The sequence below is a fragment of the Nilaparvata lugens genome, chromosome 1, assembly GCF_014356525.2.
Source record: "Nilaparvata lugens isolate BPH chromosome 1, ASM1435652v1, whole genome shotgun sequence".
NCBI lineage: Eukaryota > Metazoa > Arthropoda > Insecta > Hemiptera > Delphacidae > Nilaparvata > Nilaparvata lugens.
The window spans coordinates 25701194-25721353 of record NC_052504.1 but is presented as its reverse complement, the minus strand read 5'-3'; the positions used below and the strand labels follow the sequence as shown (position 1 = coordinate 25721353).

The 20160-nt window shown below is 33.4% G+C and overlaps 1 protein-coding gene across 1 annotated transcript; it reads left to right on the top strand.

The window, feature by feature from the left end:
- Positions 1 to 32: 32 nt before the first annotated feature.
- Positions 33 to 17894, top strand: LOC111054442 (GMP synthase [glutamine-hydrolyzing]-like). Its single transcript, XM_039423601.1, has 13 exons — positions 33 to 181; positions 2309 to 2537; positions 3053 to 3147; positions 5195 to 5312; positions 6515 to 6668; positions 7632 to 7941; positions 8479 to 8624; positions 9574 to 9789; positions 10947 to 11126; positions 11994 to 12119; positions 15086 to 15316; positions 16448 to 16636; positions 17451 to 17894. The coding sequence occupies exons 2-13, from the start codon at positions 2335 to 2337 to the stop codon at positions 17550 to 17552; spliced, it is 2070 nt and encodes a 689-aa protein (XP_039279535.1). The 5' UTR covers positions 33 to 181; positions 2309 to 2334; the 3' UTR covers positions 17553 to 17894.
- The last annotated feature ends 2266 nt before the right edge of the window (positions 17895 to 20160 follow it).

Sequence of the window (20160 nt, the reverse complement as noted above, 5' to 3'; positions counted from 1 at the left end):
TTATTTTTTCATTATTTTATTAGGTTAATATTCGGAAGGCATATAGATGAGTTCAAGATAATGATGGCAGAGATGACTCTACCGTATTTGCTTGCCGCTGCCCTCGTCATGTAATGTAAATTATCTGAAGAAGAAATACATAATTACATGCTGTTCTTCCAGCTCAAATTTATTTGATTTGGTAAGTAGAGATTTTTAGCATATCAGGATAAAGAATATTCAACTTTTAATATAAATTGAATCCATAATTCTTTTTTGTTGAACTCCTCTGACACGAGCTATCTTTTGTGAATTGTACGGTATTCTTCCCCTGTCAGTTGTCAATAGTTTTGTGTTAAATCTCTAACCTTCACCATTTCTTCTTTATTCTAATTTAATCTTGCCTCTATTATATAAATCTTCACTTCAATATCATTTATAGATAACAGCGTAGAGAGAAAAATGGTAGAGATGAAATCAACTTGCAGCCATGCGTAAGCTTTGTAAAATAAATTTTAGTCAAAGAAAATTATGTTTTCTATAATACAACTTGTTTTGATCAGCCAAAAAACAAGTTCTTTCAACATTTAATTCTTATTCTTCTAATTTTACTCATATTTCATAATGCGTATAAATTAAGTTACTGTTTCTCAAAACAAAATCAATATAGGTTAGTGATTGTTTACTGATTCAAGAGATGAAATACTTTAATAGCAGTGATTAAGAATATGACCTAGATTATTTGAGGGGTTCAATGTTAAATTTTTTCACTCTTTATGATGCGCATTAAAACACATGAAAGGTTAAATACCTAACCTCTATTCAAATTTATCTGTCAGTATTTGGAGGTTGTGTTTCTCTATGATAGCGCACTCACGCTGATTATCCTGTAATTGTTCTCATGTTTGAAACATGTAATTTATTTTAGTTCAATGGATCTACTCAGTTTTGTTTCCTTTTTAAATGCAAGATAAAAACCTACTCAATTATTCAATTTTGTTTGATAAGGACTATCACAAATAAACTCCGTTAAACTCAGTTATTCAACAAATCTTATTTTTATTTGTTTCGCGTATAGAGAGGTTCATTTTAATATGTCCTATCAAATTATTTATTGATTAACAGTAGGTCTACTATTATTCAAAGACAAAACTGTGCATTCTATTGAATAATGATTATTTGTTCATTCAATAAGTAAGTTGTTGTGAAAGAAATTTACTCATAACTTCCTATTATCCTTCTATTATTGGTTTATAATTTTTTATCCAATCTATATTATTTTTCAAAAGTATCTGTTAACCTTTCATATATTAAAATTTATCCAGTATGTAGACCTAACAATATTCAACTTTTCAATTATAGACTATATATTATCATAGTATTTTTTCTCATAGCATGTTTTTTTTTAATTTTTTCTTTGTTTTTTGTGTTCATTAAAAATAGTACTGGTTTAGCATACCGGTATCTAGAATGCTCGGCCCGTTGTTCCGAAGTGTTATATAATATTGATTACATAATCATTGATTGTGTAATCAAAAAATATTTTTCAAACATATAGAGCAGTCTTCCACCAATCCTTAGCATCTTTCTTTACTGAACTATTATTAGGACATTGTGGTAAATATCTTTTTGCTAATATTAAACAGTTAAGCATTATTTAATCATGCTTTTGTGCTCAATCAAATTTGCAGTTTTTAAAATTTTGTTGTTAACTCTCAATCAGTATGTACTATGCCTATATGCTATTAGTCTGAGGATATTTTTATTACCTGATCATTGTAATTACTTGCAAACACGTTCAAACTAACACAAAAATATCAATAATTGATTCAAATATACAGTACCTATACTCCATTAATTATTAATCAATCACAAGGAAAGTTATACGGTCGCTATTCTAAAATAAACATTCTCAGTTTTGTAAGTAGCTTGGGAAATATTTTTTCTTTTATTTCACAGTAGGCTACAATTAAACGATAAATGAAGAGTCTCATTTAGGCTACTGGAGTTATATTTTCGACCCTCCCGAACCCTATCTTCATTCATCTCTGTTTCTAGAAATAAAAACGTTGAAATGTGAAGCATTGAGGAGAATTGATTTATGAATTAGAGATAATCTCATGTGAAATGGATCATGTGAGCATCATCATAAGCTGAAAAAACTTCGTAAATTAGTTTTTGCAGTAGTGTAGAAAAATTATTTGATCAGTTACATTCAGCTTTGTGTGAGTATTCATTCATATAATAAGGTGTCTTGTTATTTGGTGGTAATATTTAAGGTTAGTTTGTTATTGCTATTTTAAGAAAGTTTTGAATTGTATTGTTGCAGTTTGTGCGGTAGGGAAAGGTGGAGTTATGGATGTTGGCATGACGGAAGCCGGCAACTATCGTGCGAACGGGGCTGGGGCCGGGGCGGGGGGATGGGACAAGGTGGCAATTCTGGACGCGGGCGCCCAGTATGGAAAGGTCATCGATCGCAAAGTCAGAGAGCTCTGTGTCGAGAGTGATATACTGCCTCTCGATACTCCTGTCTATAATATCAAGGAAAAAGGATACAAGTTAGTATTGTCATCTTCTTGAAATACTTTACCTGATTTACAAAGTACAAATCGTTGAGGAGTTTTCTCGGCTTATGCAACCTACTAATGACAGCTCATATTAGTTCTAATATTACATCAATTTTATGCGTTTTGCGCAAAACAAAGTTTAACATTCCTATATGAACAGGTTCCATTTGGTTTAATATATTTTGAAATTTGTGTCAAAAAGGAATAAAGTCGAAATATTATTGACTTATTCAAACAGGCGGCTGATGTATTGTTTGATGCTGCTGGAGGGTGGTTGGAAACAAAAAAATGTGGAAGCTAATAATTTGTATCCCATTGCAGTACCTGAATTGTACAGTTGAAATGATCAACAAACTGTTCAATTTAACAAATGAGGCTTTTTTGGATTAATATTTTCAAATTCTATCTATTTTCACATCGAAAATTGTAAAACGTGTACAAAATACGTTAGTTACAATAAAATAATAAAATATTAATTTCATCATTATTATATTTATATTTTTCAGGGCAATTATAATATCTGGAGGGCCAAACTCAGTATATGCTGAAGATGCGCCTAGATACGATGCTGATATTTTTCGAATAGGAATTCCAGTTTTAGGTGAGATTTATATTTCTATATTCTACCTAATCTTTTTGTTTTAATACACTAATTTTCTGATGTTATGGTTTCAACATTGTAAAGAGTTATGTTAGAGATTTATTTTCAAAGGGTTCTATATTATTTTATGTATTAAACATTTTTTCTTTCGAGGAACATGCTCACTCAGAATGAAGCTCAACTCTTGGTTTAGGCCCACCGCAAAGTATACCCACGCTAATCCACGAAAAGCAACCCACGCCGTGGGATGTTTTGTAAACCAGTGCCAGGCTTCTCTAGACATCTGTATAATACATGCAATGAATATTACCATAGCCACCTCTAATACAAGGCCCCGACCTACGATATTGAAACGTCGTAGTGTAGGCCTAGAATCTAATACATGATTGGTGAAAAAGATCAGCTGGTATTTTTTTTTAATCTTTTTCACCAATCATGTATTAGATTCTAGGCCTACACTGCGACGTTGCAATATCGTAGGCCGCGGCCTTGTATTAGAGGTGGCTATGATAATACACTTCTCAGCTGATTGATTATGAATATTTCTATAGCAATCGATTAAAACCGAGGAGATTTTTTGATGGAAAGTTTTGTAAAAGCATTGCTAGCAATGGCGCGCTTCAAACTGCACCCAGCCGAGAATTTTCCACGCGTGGATTGGTTTGTGATTTGTTCACAGTTTTCGTGGAACGTGGGTCACTCGTTCGTTGTACTGCGCAAGCCTACAACTAGCGCATGCGCCGTCAAGTACTCTGCTCAAAATGTTTCGACATTGATAAACATAATCATTAATTAAAAAATAACTATCGGTCGGATAAAAATGATTCAGACACCAATAGTAAGAAGACATTTCCCCCGTTATTTTTATATAACATTCTCACTCATTACGACATCCCTTAATTCTAAGGGAAGTAATATTAATTTATAAGATAAACATATTTTGGCATTTCTTTATTTCCTTAATTTTTCGGCAACACAATTTTTTTCGTAATTTCTTCAGTTGGAGGTTGGAGGGCCAGTCAATATAAGTTGAGACAATTCACTTCCAATAACAACAAGAGAAATAATGTAATGTCAATCATTTAGAAAATAAATCAGAAAATTCGTATAACATCTAGACAACGTGATTTTTCTCTACTCAATATAGGTATAAATCTAATTAATTAAAACAATATAAAAATCTACTACAAGATTTCTATATTGTTTTTATTAATTTGAACTATCTTAAAGTTTTAAAAATTTAAAGGGTACTACAAGATTTTTATATTGTTTTTATTAATTTGTTAATAAGTAGCCCATGTGAGTTGAGTGTTTTTAGGTCCTAAATCTACTATAAATTCTACCGATATTTTCACACCGATATCTCGCCGACACGTCATACAGACAGGATTTACTCTTGATGGACAGTATAAGAGGATGCTGTGGTTTATAACTGCGCGAGGTCTACTGTTCACAGAACTACTAGTTATAAGCTATTCACATTCATATATGCACCTAGGTGTCAACTAATATTGTCTCAAAATATGTATAAACTATTTTATTTATACTACAAACTGTCGGCTTTTGTCGGGGTTTTTCGGCTATGCTCGGGGTTTCTCGAGTTTTTTTCGGCTATACTCGGCTTTTTTCGAGGTAGCCATGTTCCACGCTACCGTGGGTTCACTTTGCGTTGACTAATCCACTTGTCAGCTGATTGATTATGAAAAAATCTGTAGGAATGGTTTACAAAACGTCCCACGGTGTGGGTTGCTTTTTGTGTATTAGCGTGGGTCTACTTTGCGGTGGGCTTAATGAAGGGGTATAGATGAGAGATGATGGAATGACAGTTTAACTATTGGGAAGTGATTAGGAGAGGTCACAAATTAGTATTCGTGGTCTTGGTCACAAGCCAGGTTATCAGTCGCTCGTCACTTATTTTTGTGAATTAATTATCACTAGCATCACCACCTTTTGTATAAAAGTATTCAAGTACTCAAATGCTATCTGAAGAAATAAATAGTTTGATTAATTGGTTGAGCTGGAAAATAATGAGATCTTTTGTGTGCAGGAATCTGTTATGGAATGCAAATGATGAATAAGGAGTTTGGAGGACAAGTTGTACGGAAAGATGGAAGAGAGGATGGGCCAACCGCCATTGAAGTTGATCCGAAATGCATTTTATTCAAGTAAGTATTATCTACTGGAACATATTTTTCATTCTTGATTTACATGTTACGCCGTCGGTACAGGCAGCCTTAGGACACTCGCTATTTCATGAAATTGATAAGGTGTGATTTAGAAACGTCACTCGATATCATCATACTCTATTAAGCGAGCAATTTATGTATGTATTTATGTTTGTGGGTATGTTCGCCGGATCTCGAAAACGATTTTGTTGAAATTTGTAATACAGTAAGTTTGTGATAAAAAATGCATTTGAATCATGTCTCATGTTTGGGATAGTTTGCTAAAGGACCTTGAAAAGGATTAATTCGTCATTCGAGTACCAGCTGATCAAGAGAGAGTTTTCCATCGTCTGTTGGAAACGAGACAGGCAGAGTTAGTGAACAAATATAATGGTAGCTCTTGAACTACCAAACTTGGAGACGTTATTTTGAAATATTTGAAAGGCTCGGTACATACAGAGAGCAACCGGGGCATAGTATCGCAACGCAAATTATAGTTGATTTTTCGAAACATACAGGAGTTGAAAGTGATGTTGATAGTGAGGTGATAGCAATATGACTAGGTAATTCCAAAACCAGTGTTGCTTATAAGCAATTACTTTTTTATTCCAAATCATCATCCCAATGCCTTTTTACTTTGGAGCAAAGCTTGGTTATCATGATATTCATTATTTTATTATTTATTTATCAAGGAATTAGCTCGGAAGTAGTAGAGCCAATAATTGGTTCTAGAATCTTAATTTTAGTGCAAATTAGACAATTTGGAGAATGGACTAAAATGTTGAAAAAATATTTATAATCTACAAAGCACAGATGGAATTTAGAATAATTTTTCATACTTGAGTGTGCTTTCATGAGAAGAATAACTGTGGGCTATTGCCTATTATTAAAATTTCCATCAGCATTCGTGTCTGACTATAGTTAATAATATAAAGCTGTAGGCCTACAGCTTCATTAACAATCACTCGGAATTGCAGATAGTACATATTTCATTAAAGATTGAATTAACACCTCTGTTATCAAGAAACTTATAATAATTTCAATTCTCAAGTCATAGAAAATTGAGCAAAATACTTTAGTCGGTTAGATAGACTCTTCATAGTGGAATGATTTATTTGTGCTAACCATGAGCCACGACATGTACACTATCTCCTGATATTTTTTTCAATTTATCAATCTCAAACCATTTCTTTTCTTTTCAGAGACTTGAATAAATCACAAATTGTATTGTTAACGCACGGTGATAGCATTGAAAAGGTTGCAGAAACATTTAGAGTTATTGCTCAGTCTAATAATTTTATTGCCGGGATAGCCAATGATAAAATGAGATTATATGGTCTTCAGTTCCATCCTGAGGTGAGTTGAATAACATATTCATATTTATTTATTTACATATTATGAAACTTGAAAATATACTATGTACATATTCAAGTCTCACATAATCAATAACAGAGATTTTCATTATTCAATATCAAAGAAACTTTGATAATTGAAAGCACTTCTCTATGAGCTTTTTTATAATCCTGCGTTGAATTTGTGGGTTGACTGGGATGTTTTCAAACACAATGGCAGATCATTGAACACTTACCAATGTATTTTGAATTCAACTCATAGAAGTTTGTTCGGTGCTGTTCTATTCTAGATAAATTACTTGAACGATTATTATGTTGATGTAGGTCAGCACCAGACATCCAGCTATCTTTCATTCTGTAGGCAAAGACTGATAGGTGATGAAAATACAAACTAAGGACAGTTAATATTCCTTGTTGAATGAACAATGTTCTGCAGGAGAACTGAGCTGGCTTATCAAACATTAGCCTCAGAATTCTTTTTTGAGCCCGAAAGACAGCCAATGAGTGCCCTGAACCACATCAGCGCAGAATTCCATAGAAAAGCAATTGCTTGTTATAGCCGTAATAGGCCGTGATGACTGCTTCTCTAATCAAAACCTTCACAAGCCTTGAATGTCTTAAGCTGCTGAACTGAAGTAGAGAGTCCGCATGGGAGTACCAAGTAAGACCCTTATCAACAGCAACCCCAAGAAAGTTGGTGTTCTCAGGAGAAAGCTGTTCACCTCCTTCAGTTTGAAATTGCAGCAGCCCAGCATTGGCAAATCTATGAATTGGAATTTCAATGAAAGCTGATTCGCTTACATTTACTTGCAGCCTATTTGCTGAGCAAATTTCCGCCCGAACACATATCCCCTAGTTTGACACTTATTGACATGTTTTTGATGAGATTAAAAAATCTGTATCATATGCAAAGAGTACGGTCCTAGTCAACTGGAATCTGAGAAATCCATGTTTGCATTATTTTCAGGTTGATTTAACAAAAAACGGTAAATCGATGTTGAGTTCGTTCCTGTTCGACGTTGCTGGTCTGACGGCGAACTTCACAATGCAGAGCAGAGAGGCAGAGTGCATCAAATACATCAAGGATACAGTCGGCACAAATAAAGTGCTGATGTTCGTCAGCGGCGGGGTCGACTCGACGGTGTGCACGGCTCTCATGAAGAAAGCTTTATCCAAAAACCAAATAATCGCTGTCCACATTGACAACGGCTGCATGAGGAAGAACGAGAGCAAACTTGTCTATGAGTCCCTTAAGAAAGTCGATGTTGATTTACAAGGTAGGCTGAACTTTCAACTGCAGTTTTAATTTGAAATACTTGCATTAGATTGAAGCTATATTTGCCGCTCCATTACGTTTTCGCTCATACCTAGAGAACTACAAAATGTTACAGCAGAGATTGGCAAAATAAATATGAGTTGAGGAGTACATGGCACTTCAATCGTCATTGGGTCTTCTTTCCATTGAGTCAATTTCATGTTGTAAATTCCGAATACCAAGATGATATAAGGTGTTGAAACAAAACTCCAATAAACTAACCTATATAAACTATACAACGTTTAATCCAATGCTCTTTCATGATCACCTATGTATTTGACCACATGAATGATGAATTCTCGAAAAAAACTATTTAAATAATTTTTTTTGTACCTATTTGCATGGTGAAGTATAGAAAGTCCTAACTCTCATCCCAATAGGAAAATTCATGGTCAATCCCAATTAATCAATTCAACTAATATGGATTATAAGCAGTAGCAGTAGCAGTAACAAGATTTCATTACTAAAAATGCTGAATTTGTGTTATGCCTCTTTCTAGTGAAAGATGCCTCTCATTACTTTCTGCATGGCATTACAACTGTGCCTATGGATCCAAAGGATAAGAGACTAAAGATGACCAAAATGTTATGTCAGACTTCCAATCCAGAGGAAAAGAGGAAAATTATTGGAGATCTTTTTGTAAAAGTAAGTACTCTATTCTTGAAATTATTACTGTATCACACGGCCAATAGGGTACGCTATAATACATAGATCTGTATAATACATATTGTTCAATGATGATAATTTAGCACTTTACATTGTGTAATAATTGCTCAATTTTTCATGTAGTTTTCAAAGTATATTGTTATAAAATACTGCTGTTTACAAGCATATATTCAATTCTTCAATTTATTGAAATTCAACTCTATACGCTTCTGAGTATTTTGAAAATGCCAATCCAATCATAAGTATGAATGCAATTCAATTCATTGGCATTATGATTATCATGTAGACTAAACATCAAGAAGTGTGTCACATGAAATAATGTATAGTGAGATTCGCTCATCAAATTGTCAGCATTCTCAATGAATATGCTTCCCATTCAACCAATGCTTACAGTATGAATTGACTTTCAACTACAGTAGGAGATGAGGGTTAAATAAATGATCACAGAGTTGAAATGACAACATCTCTATCTCACTGCTCAGTTTCTATAGCAATTTGATGTAGAATTCCTAGTTATTTCAATATAATAGTCGAACTAAAGTTTGTGCGTAAACTTCCGCAGTCGACGACGACAAGCATTGTTGACATTCATATTGTCCAAATTTCAAGTGTGCTAAAACAGCTGGTCAAATAACTTTTCATTATTTGTGTTTATTATTCAAGAATCAAAACATTTCTAATATCAACATATTGCCATTTAAAAGTATAAAAAATATAAACTCAACCTCCCCTATCAAAACATAATTTAACATAACATTTTAGGTTATTTAGACAAATTGAAATCTACTCAATCTGAGATCCTCACCCTGTCGAGGTCGACGACGGCATTCACACACAAACGAAAACCCAGCTTTACCACTAATAAACATTTTAATTTTTGAAGCAGTTAACCCAGTTATCTGATCCAATTACTTATTTATTTCAATAGATGTACAACGATGTAATAGAAGAATTGAAATTGAAGCCGGACGAGGTATTCCTAGGACAAGGTACACTCCGACCAGATCTGATAGAGTCTGCTTCTCACTCGGTGAGCGAAAACGCCTCGTGCATCAAGACGCACCACAATGACTCGCCGCTTGTCCGCGAGCTCCGGAAACAGGGCCGAGTTGTCGAACCATTGCGAGACTTTCATAAAGACGAAGTAAGTCGTTATTCGAATCATATAAATTGCATTTGATCTCCTAGTTTTGCTGTATACGTGTATACTCGTTTCTAGCTGGTGAATGATTGCCACTTTATCGTTGCGAACAAAGCATGCGAAACATTACGAATAAAGTGGGAGGGTGTTTCTGAAATAACTGATCACAGAGTTAGAATGACATCTCTTTCTTAATGGTCAATTTCTATGGCAATCCAATCTTGATGAATTCTCTGTTATTTCAATACAACATTCGACTACCTACTTGACAACTTTGTTTTGCCCCGGAGGTCATGGAGAATACTGTGGAAATGAAAATCTTCAAATGAAATATTGTGCGGCTGGAGCCAAACAATTTCTACAAACACACAATTTTATTATTATTTATTTTCATTTATGAACTCGTGTATTTCAAGCAGTAGACGAAATCTACCAAACTGTTTTATACGAGCTTCCAGAATGAGTAGACGATTGGAGTAGTATTTTATTCAATATTAGCTGTTTCGAAGTTTCATTAGGAAAGATACTTTCTCATTATTTTATTTAAGTCTCGATTTGTTCAACATACGCTGTAGAAGCTGTCTTTTACTCCTCAGAGATTGATAGAATGTTGAGAAATTAATATTTGTTGTCCTACACTGTGAAACAAAATTAACTTAATTATTCTTTTACAAAAAATGAATAGAATTGAAGAAAAATAAAGTCTCTTGGTTTTACCAGAGAGTATCTATAGATTGGTTATGCAAACTTAGATATCCAAGACGAGTCTATGGTTTTACACCAAAGTACAGTAAGTAAAGTTATTCAGCCTACTACATTTCTCTTAACTTTTTATTTATATTCTTTAGAATATTCAAAATGATGAAACTGAACTGAGTTTCCAATCAAGCCAATTCTTAATCTATTTTTTTGTGTAGTTGAGAAGTTGGTATTGTGGTAATTATTCTTATTAAATAAAAATACCAAGAAATTGTCAAAAACTACAGAGATTTACTTCTAAAATCTGTGGTTTTTGACAATTTCCTTGTTTTTTTATTTAACCAATTCTTAATCCTTGATTAATTACTACAAAGCTGCTAGTGTTTTTGAACACAAACAGTTATCGTTTTTAGTGAACATTATAATAATCAGTAACTGACAGAATGCAATTTGAATTTCAGGTACGAGCTTTGGGTCGCGACCTGGGGATCCCGAATGAACTAGTGATGAGGCATCCGTTCCCAGGCCCCGGGCTGGCGATTAGAGTTATATGCGGCGAAGAGCCCTACATGGAACGAGACTTCTCTGAAACTCAAGTTCTCGTTAAAATCATTGTTGAATATAACCAGATGCTTCAAAGGGTGAGTAGCTTATTACATAGTTTCATGCTTTTCTAAATTTAACGTTGTATTTCTAATTTTTTCACGTTTTATGCTTTTTAATCTTTTGAAAAACTATGGAATACTAAGTTTGGATTTCATTAATAAGTTGAAAATTAATATCTTTAGTTCCAGTATTTGTACCGCTTCCATACCGTGGAATCAGGTAGAACATTTTTAGTTACTGTAGATAGTACACTAGTGCATCATCTGATAATCATATTCTGAATATATCTAGTCCTTTGATTGTACAGTCTAGTGGAAAAACGTTGACAATTTCACTTGCATATGACGTTGCTCGTCAACTAGCAATGTGTAAACTCGGCTAGCCCCTACTGATTCTCAACTATTTTATGCAAAAATATTTTTATTTTTTAGTTTTAAAGTCGATTATTGTAGAATGTTGAGATATAATGTAAAGAAAATGTAACCTGTTCAACTAATAACTACTGTTGTCTACAAGAAACCCTTCTACAAGAGTTTGTAACAATGCCACGTTTACACTTTGCAAGTGTTGCAAGTGCATAAAATAGTTGAGAATCAGTAGGGACTAGCCGTGTTTACACGTTACAAGTTGACAAGCAACATCTTGAGCAAGTAAAATGGCCAAAGTTTTTTCCACTAGCTACATTTTAAAATCATTAGCTTGAAAATTGCTGTTTTAACTTGGATTTTTAGGGATATAATTTTTTATTCCTATTTGTTGAGTGAGCTTATTAGGATCTCTTCATAGGTTACTTCTCATCTACAGCACTACAGGTATTTATTATACTGAAGGATTTTTTCGGTACTTCATTATATATTTATAAATTTGATTGGAGCTAATGTGAGCATCTCTTTCTTTTCCAGAAACATGCCTTATTAAACAGAGTAGAAAGTGCGACTAGTGAAGAAGATCGGATAAAATTGCAGCGGGTGTCCAATAGTGCTTCATATTCGGCAACTCTTCTACCCATCCGCAGTGTGGGAGTACAGGTAATGTACATCTGATTCAATAGCGAGTAGAAACTGAAACAAAATCGAGTTTTTCCAAAGATGTATGCTAAAGACCCCCTGAGCGGTCGCCGGTCCGTAGTGAGTACTCCTTTTTCGTCTCTTATCTGTGGCTGAGAGATCAGACCCGCTAATCGCAGAGCCAAGTTTGTCTTTGTCTCTTCAACACCAAAGCCAGTCTTGGATTGTACCTACATCTCGTGCAACAGTGCACTGGGCAGGGTTTTCATGTTATTTACCTCCACATCAACATCCCCATTACTGTATTCTGCCGCCTTTTGCATGTCGTGAATTATTGTGAATGAATCTGCTTTCTCACACTCTGACAAATCATCCGAATGTGTCCGCACTTGAATTATATCGGAGATCTTGATCCGCATAATATGAACAAATCAAATCACTTTATTGTCTTATATAAATTATACAATACAGAAATATTCAGAAAATAAAATAGAATATTTAAATTAAATTGATAGCATCTATTCAAATTAACGATAAGTGCCTGAGATATTAAAAAATCAAGTAAAAGTGTTTTACAATGAAACACAAGATCATTAAATTTCACCACACTAATGACTACAGAAAATATGAAATTTGTGTTAACAATCAGGATTAGAGTGAATCTAGAAATATTAGTAGAGCCAGTCGTCACACATTTAAATAGTCATTTAATGATAAATACCAAAATAATAATTAGCTAATAATTAGCTTTTATCAACCAAAATTTAATTCTTTTTCATTTTTTAGCATTCAATTCAGAGCCCAGAGTTGAAAATCTCTTGAATCAAAAATTGAAGTCGTGATATTCTAAAATAGAAGATTGAAAACTTCAATAAAACTGAGAAATTGATCTGAAAAGTTGAACTGAAAATGTATTTAATGCCATGAAAACTAAAATAAACCTGAAAAATTGAACTGAAAATGTATTGAATGCCACTAAATTGGAGTAAGTGAATGCAAGGATATTATACAAATTGATTGTTTTTGAAGAGATGTTGTGGTATTTCTCCATAATGAAAAAATGAGACACAGATGTTGTCAAAAGTGGTATTGACACTGTGTATTTCTCCATAATGAAAAAATGAGACACAGATGTTGTCAAAAGTGGTATTGACACTGTGTCTCATTTTTTCGACGCTTAGACCAGTTATAGAATAGTCATTAGACACGCCCCATACTGAAAGTCGATGAAGCCAACATCTACTGCCATATCGCCCCATCGTGACTTCAGCATCGTATAGAAAACTTTTCTGTAGAGTTTGTTTACCTTGTTTTCCATAGCAGATTGTGTCTATATCAGATGAAAGTAAATTATTAAAGAACTAAAATTAGATAATTGAGAACTTATTATTATTTAATTATATTGTATAATGCTGACGTCTCGATGGGGCGATATGGCAGTAGATGTTGGCTTCATCGACTTTCAGTATGAATATACAATGGGGCGTGTATTCTATAACTGGTCTAAGTTTCGACGTTTTACAACATCATAACCATGCCATGAAATAAAAATTAAATTTTAAAGCTAAAGGAAATTTTTATTGATGAGGCTTGATAAGTTCAATTTATCCAATAAAATTAACAATTTTGGAAAAAAATTCAAAGAAACACAATACTCAGTTATGTAAATAAAGTTTGTTTAATGTTTATTTGATTTATTACGGTCTCATCAACTATGAATATAACCTTGAAAACGGATTTAATGTTTGTAATTTATTAGAAAAACAAAAATTCGCACAAAATTCTCCCTAATTTTCATACCACTTACCTGAAGTTCAGATTACTTAAATTCTATCCTCACTGTCCTATAAAAAATATATTTTCAGGTTTAAATAAAACATTTTATCAGTGCCCACCACTTTTGATCGAGCACGCTTCTACAAGAAATCAACTAATACAGTAATTCAATTATTATTGTACATTAGAATTTACCAGTATTCTGGTATTTTGATACTTTCAACTATTGTAATTGTCAATTAGGTATTTTGATAGGGCCACTTGAATGTTTAATTACAGAAAATCACTAGTACCCTTATTATATTTTATCAAACACGAATAGTTTTCGGCGATAATATCATTATCAAGTCGATATTTTTATTGCAATTATGTTGGAATTTATTCGTATATCCAGTTCCTTCTTCTCTCCTCCATTATAAAAATGTTCTCTTACCCCAAAAGTGTAGGTAGACTTATAATATTTCTATTTACAAAATAATAATAATATTTTTTTATCATTAGGCCTACATTTATTGACAAATTCACACTACGGAAAATACTACAGACATTCGCTTAAAGTTGCTTGAAGTGCATATTCTAATTCATTTTGTGGTAGTTATCCATACTGAATAACCAGATTATTTGAATTGTCAGATTTATGTGTGTTTGGACAATATCTTGTCTTTTTATTCAGTTTTCCCTATTATTTGTGTATGAATATTCATTGAATAAGAATTTTTAAGTATTTTGTGTTGAAAAAGGAAATGCAATTTCATTTGATTCGGTATAGGAAGGGGATTGACAACTATTCTTATCAATTTATAATAAATTGAACTATTTTCAATTACATAGGTTGAGCATTAGGTTGGGCCTACTCATCTGTCACGATCATACCTCCCTCCTATTAACCAAGCCAAGAGCTCATGTGGGCTTCATCCTCAGTGTAAAACAATACCAATCGACACATATAGTCAAAATAGGCGTGTCTATTTATTTATTGGAATAGCCACCAATCATGAAACGATTTATCAGGCTCAGCCCAAAACTGTTGCTATTTGCAAAATGTTGGCATCTGGGCATCATCCTCAGTGTAACACAAAACCAGCCGACAAAAATTGTAGTTTAGATGTGTTTTATTTATTGGTACTGGCACAAATAATAGAATAATTTGTCCAGGCTTGTCGAAAAACTGTTGCTATCGCGAAATGTGATTTAGTAAGTTTGTGTTGTAGGGTGACAGCCGCTCGTACAGCTACGTGGTGGGCATCTCGTGTGCGACGAGTCCCTCGTGGACGGACTTGTCCTTCCTGGCCAACCTGATCCCCAGGGTGTGTCACAACGTGAACCGGGTCTGCTACGTGGCCGGGCCACTCGTCAAAGACCAGATCCTCGACATCACACCCACCTTCCTCACCACCCGCGTGCTCTCCACGCTACGCCAAGCCGACTTTGTCGCCACACAGGTCAGTCTTTTTACACATTTTACCCATTTCAGACTGGGAGTTTGCTTGATATTGAAATAGTATACTGTCAGAGCATGTAAAAAGTTTTAAGTTATCCAAAACTTATGTAGGTAGTTCATGTATTAGAATCATATCTGTTTATAAGATATATAATAATAATATATATAAGATATATCATATTCGGAAATATTCTTTCCGAAGAATGGACATTGATATGTCCACGGTGTATAGAAGAAGACGGTAGGTGTCACGCGCATGTTTGTGCTAAATTTCCGGTGTAGCTGACGTCATTTTATATCCAATCATCTGTTTTTAACAAATAAGTTTTATAAATTGCCAATAGGTGTTAAAAACCTCGGTTGGTGGCGATGACGTAATCTAGCTGGCTGGCCACTGCGCACACATTTCATGACCCCTACCGTTTTCATCTAAATACCGTGGATATGTCCAAAGCTCCGCCAATTTATGTAGATGCATAACAATATAATTATCTATAGTTATTATACTATTACAAATTGCTTTTTCATATCATATACAGTTCAATAATTATTTTCTTAGTCTATACTATGTAAATTCATCTATAATTTCTGTATTGTAAGCTATTGTATATAAGTGTATAAGTCAGTATACATATTGTAATCTACATAAATAAAGTACTCAATCAATCAATCTGTAGAATTTATTCAAATGAATTTTTGGAAAGATTTTATATTTAGTAATCAATAATTGAAAAAATGTATGGATTTGATTTTTTATTCTCAATATACATACGTAATTTGACAAACTTAGCTGACAACAAAGTGATTATCAATAATAATAATTATAATAGTTCAAATGAAAAAAGGAAGATAAATAACTCAAAAAAGCTCTTGATTCGATATCAAAAAATGTATATCTAGTTTCCTCGATTTTTTAGACTTCAAGTTGAACTTCAGAAAGTTACTTGCGGTCCTTTCTCACAAAAGTAATTGATTTGTTCTGTTCTTTGAAACAGCTTGTTTACTAATATAATTTAGCTCAAAAATATGAATAAGGTTAAATATAAATATTTATCTTTTAGAATGCTTGAGTTATTTCAATAAAAAATGGTTTTGAAACGTACTTCCAAATCTAATTGTTTTGTTTTTGCAGATTCTAATGAGTAACAATGTAATGCAGAGTGTGACTCAAATGCCTGTTGTGTTGTTGCCAATCCACTTCGACCGCGACGCTGCCACCAGGACGCCATCTTGCCAACATTCTGTCGTGCTGCGACCGTTCATAACGAACGACTTCATGACTGGCACGCCTGCGATACCAGCAAAAGACATACCAGTCGAAGTAAGACACAACATCAGTATTCTGAAATTGATTCATTTATAAACATAAATCCATGTATAATATGAATTATATTTTATCTTTTGGAATAAAATATATAAATTATTAGAATGTATTTCAATTTAATCTCCAAATATTACAAACGCATGGAGATTAACATGGAGATGGAGATGAAGGACATGAACAATCAATCGATGATGATACAATTTTTATTGTCTTTACTACAATAATTAGTATTCTATTAGTATATAACTAAGCAATCTGCTTCTTCATTGCTAGTTGTAGCTGGCAAGTAGTAGTTTATTGCTATCAGCCGTTTCTTAGTGTTTACTTTTCTTCGAGACAGCTCTTATAAAGGTAGTCCACTCACACTCACATCAAATGTGGAACATCTTGTTTTAATTAATCTTCTTTTTTCCAATATTCAACTATCAAATTTATAACTAGAATTGAAAACTTGAAATCTATCCTAACTTTTACGATTAATCTACAACTCTTCATTCAGTGCTAAAATAGTTGGCTTGATTGAAAACATTCAAGCATGGAGATTTTTAGCTTTTCATGTCTCCCAAAGTAAATATACAATTGTCTGCTTTAACTAGAACTTCAGCTCTCATCAATATAATAACAATATATTGATGAGTTCAGACATGAGATGTTGTTCTATAGTGGGAGTATAAAGTATAAAAGTAATTTATACTTTAATAATTTTGTTGTCTCTTAAAAAAATATTTATTCAAACAGTCGTCGATATCTCTATGAAAATATATGATAGAAAGAAATGAGAAATGATTGGAAACATTGTGTGTTTTTTCAGATTGTTGAGAAGATGATGACCGAGGTTGGAAATGTTCAGGGCATCTCAAGAGTATTGTACGATCTGACAACAAAGCCTCCTGGAACAACAGAATGGGAGTGATAAAATACAGGCATTATTCGATTAGTGATCTTCACAGTTTGTAATTTAATACAAAAGACTGTATAAAACGCTTGACATTTTAATAACAGTCGTGGAATAATCTCGCCTGTAGTTGAGTACATTTTATCTTGTCGAAGCATGGATTGTGGTCTTCATCTCTTGCAATGGCTGGCGAATAGAATGGAATATTCAACAGAATAAATAAAATCAGTGTAGAATTCAACTAACAAATTGCATTGTAAAATTGGTATTACACTTGCTGATATTGTAAATTATTTTCTAACAATAATAATATGTCATGTATTTGTGAATTTTCTTTTTCGATGAAATCTCTGCCAATCATTCGAATTGTGTTTCAATATTCATGGATCCTTTCCAAGTTGAGACTGATGATTTTTCACTTTGAAAACTGGATAGTTTAGAAAGACTAATTCACAGAACTGCTGAAGAACAATTTTTTATCAGATGTGAACAACCATGTACTATAAGAGAAAATGTATTTAGGCCGAGGCAAGTGACGAAGCCTAGTCGGCTTTTGCTGCGTCGTTATCGTCGGCAGTGCCTCTTTATCAATCCGCATCGACTGAATCGAATCGTCACAGTGGAAATGCGGGCTTTGAGCTTGGAGGTTTCTGTTTCAGTCAAGTTATTCCAAAGGTTTTACCATAAGAAGTAAGGTGGTGTAAAATTTATTGGAGTCAACCAATGAGAAGAACTAATGAATAATAACCTTATCCTCTTATGCTACCTTTGGTAATGTACTAGTTATTAATTTATATACTTGGAGAAAAATGGACAATGTTGATTATAATCCACATATTTATTAGATTTATAGGAAAATATATTGGCAAAACTTCATCCCACTTGTTAGTAGAAATTGGAAAATCACAATTAACTAATGTAGTCATTTGCATTTTTCTTTGTACTTTTTTCGGTAGGGGGTGCAATAAGACTGTGTTTTTCATCTGCTTTTGTTCCCTTAATTTTTTGGGAACAACTTTTATGTAAACTTTCATTGCAGTCGGGAAAAATGTTATTGGAAATTTCAGTAATGTTGTCAACTTTTAAGTAAAGAACGTTTTCGAAAATGAAAAGAGGTACTGTAGGTACTTTTTTTTAAATGGAGATTTATCTTTTTATCATTATCATCATCCCTGAAAACTTGGTTAAAATCAAAGTGTTGGTAGTTTAACTAACGTCTTACCTTGCGACTAAATAATCTTTGTGTCTAGTAAGTTGACTATCAATTTAGGTCACTGTTCAGTTGTCAGTTTGTAATATTGTTACTCAATTTTTGTAAATAATTGGCATAGTTGAAGTATAATAGAGCAGGACTCCAATACTCACAAGTATAGGGCCTATAAAGCGTTGAACGTGTTGTTCAATCCTAATCACATTGACATTTTGTAGTTTAGTCTCTTCTCTATTGATAAAACAATCATGATGAACACAAGAACATTTATGGAGTTGATATAATATAAATCATATTATGGGTAGACTTCTCAGGACTCAAGAGAATCATAGTCTTTTATCAGCACTTAATCACGGTTAGATATTTCATAAAATGCTATATCCAATCGAGCCACTAAAATATTTTGAAATTAGATTATTAGAAGGTCAAACCAATAAATTGGATGAGGAAATACAATAAATTTGAAATCTATCTTTCTGCATATTTATCTAGATCAGAGGTTTCCAAAACGTGGTCCGCGAGGAGCCCGAAGAAGAAAAATAGATGTTTAAAAGCGTTATTTGAATAAACTTCATTGGTCTATATTAAAGTATAATCAATTACCCTTCGAAAATGTTATACCAAACTCATCGGAAGTTTAAAATATGATTCCAATCGGTAAAAGAAGTGATAAGTTCCAAATTGTCTGGAAGTCTCCAGTTACTTACACAGCGGCCATTTTGCTATCTTTACTTATAAATATCGGGGACCGAGCTTCGCTCTGGAGTACAAAAGCATAAAAAAATTTATTACGAAAGAAGAAATTATAATAACATTTATAGTTCAAACAGAAATGTTCTATCTAATCACAGTAAGTTGAGATTAATTCCCAGAGGAATACAAAAATTTCCCTGCACAAAAGCCGGTTAAATTTCAATCCTGATTAATTTCTGAACCAAATCAGAGAAGACCATTTCAAAAAGATGGATCTACTGGAATTAATCAGGATTGAAAATAACCCGGCTTTTCTGCAACCGGCACTAAGTAGCTACCTGATTGAATGAAAACAAAAGTTCAACAGCTGAGTCATAATTTTGACACAGTCCCACACACATGAACTCGCTCACTCACTTCCATCATCAACAGACGACGAAATAATTATTATCAGCTGTTTTTCCAAGGATGAATAATAATTATCCTTTTAATTAGTCCAGGCGCTGGCTTACATTGAGCATACATGAGAGAGGCAGAGAATTTGACTTCGGATTATTGTTAGGTGGTCTTTAGTGTATATGAAACTCGATGTCGTCACGTCCCAGGGTGGTCGACAGCTTGGGGGGGAGGGGGGTAAGTTGTAAAAAACGCGCGCTTATAAAATCGCCTGTCCTGCAGTTAGTATTCATAGTACAGCTTTTAATTTTTTCTCAAAATTATGTA

Excerpts from the sequence above, each read along its gene's own strand:
- LOC111054442 (XM_039423601.1), top strand. The coding sequence starts at position 2,335 with ATGGATGTTGGCATGACGGAAGCCGGCAACTATCGTGCGAACGGGGCT. Across the intron at positions 5,313-6,514 it reads CCGAAATGCATTTTATTCAA|AGACTTGAATAAATCACAAA; the intron begins GTAAGTATTATC and ends TTTTCTTTTCAG. Across the intron at positions 12,120-15,085 it reads TCCGCAGTGTGGGAGTACAG|GGTGACAGCCGCTCGTACAG; the intron begins GTAATGTACATC and ends TTTGTGTTGTAG.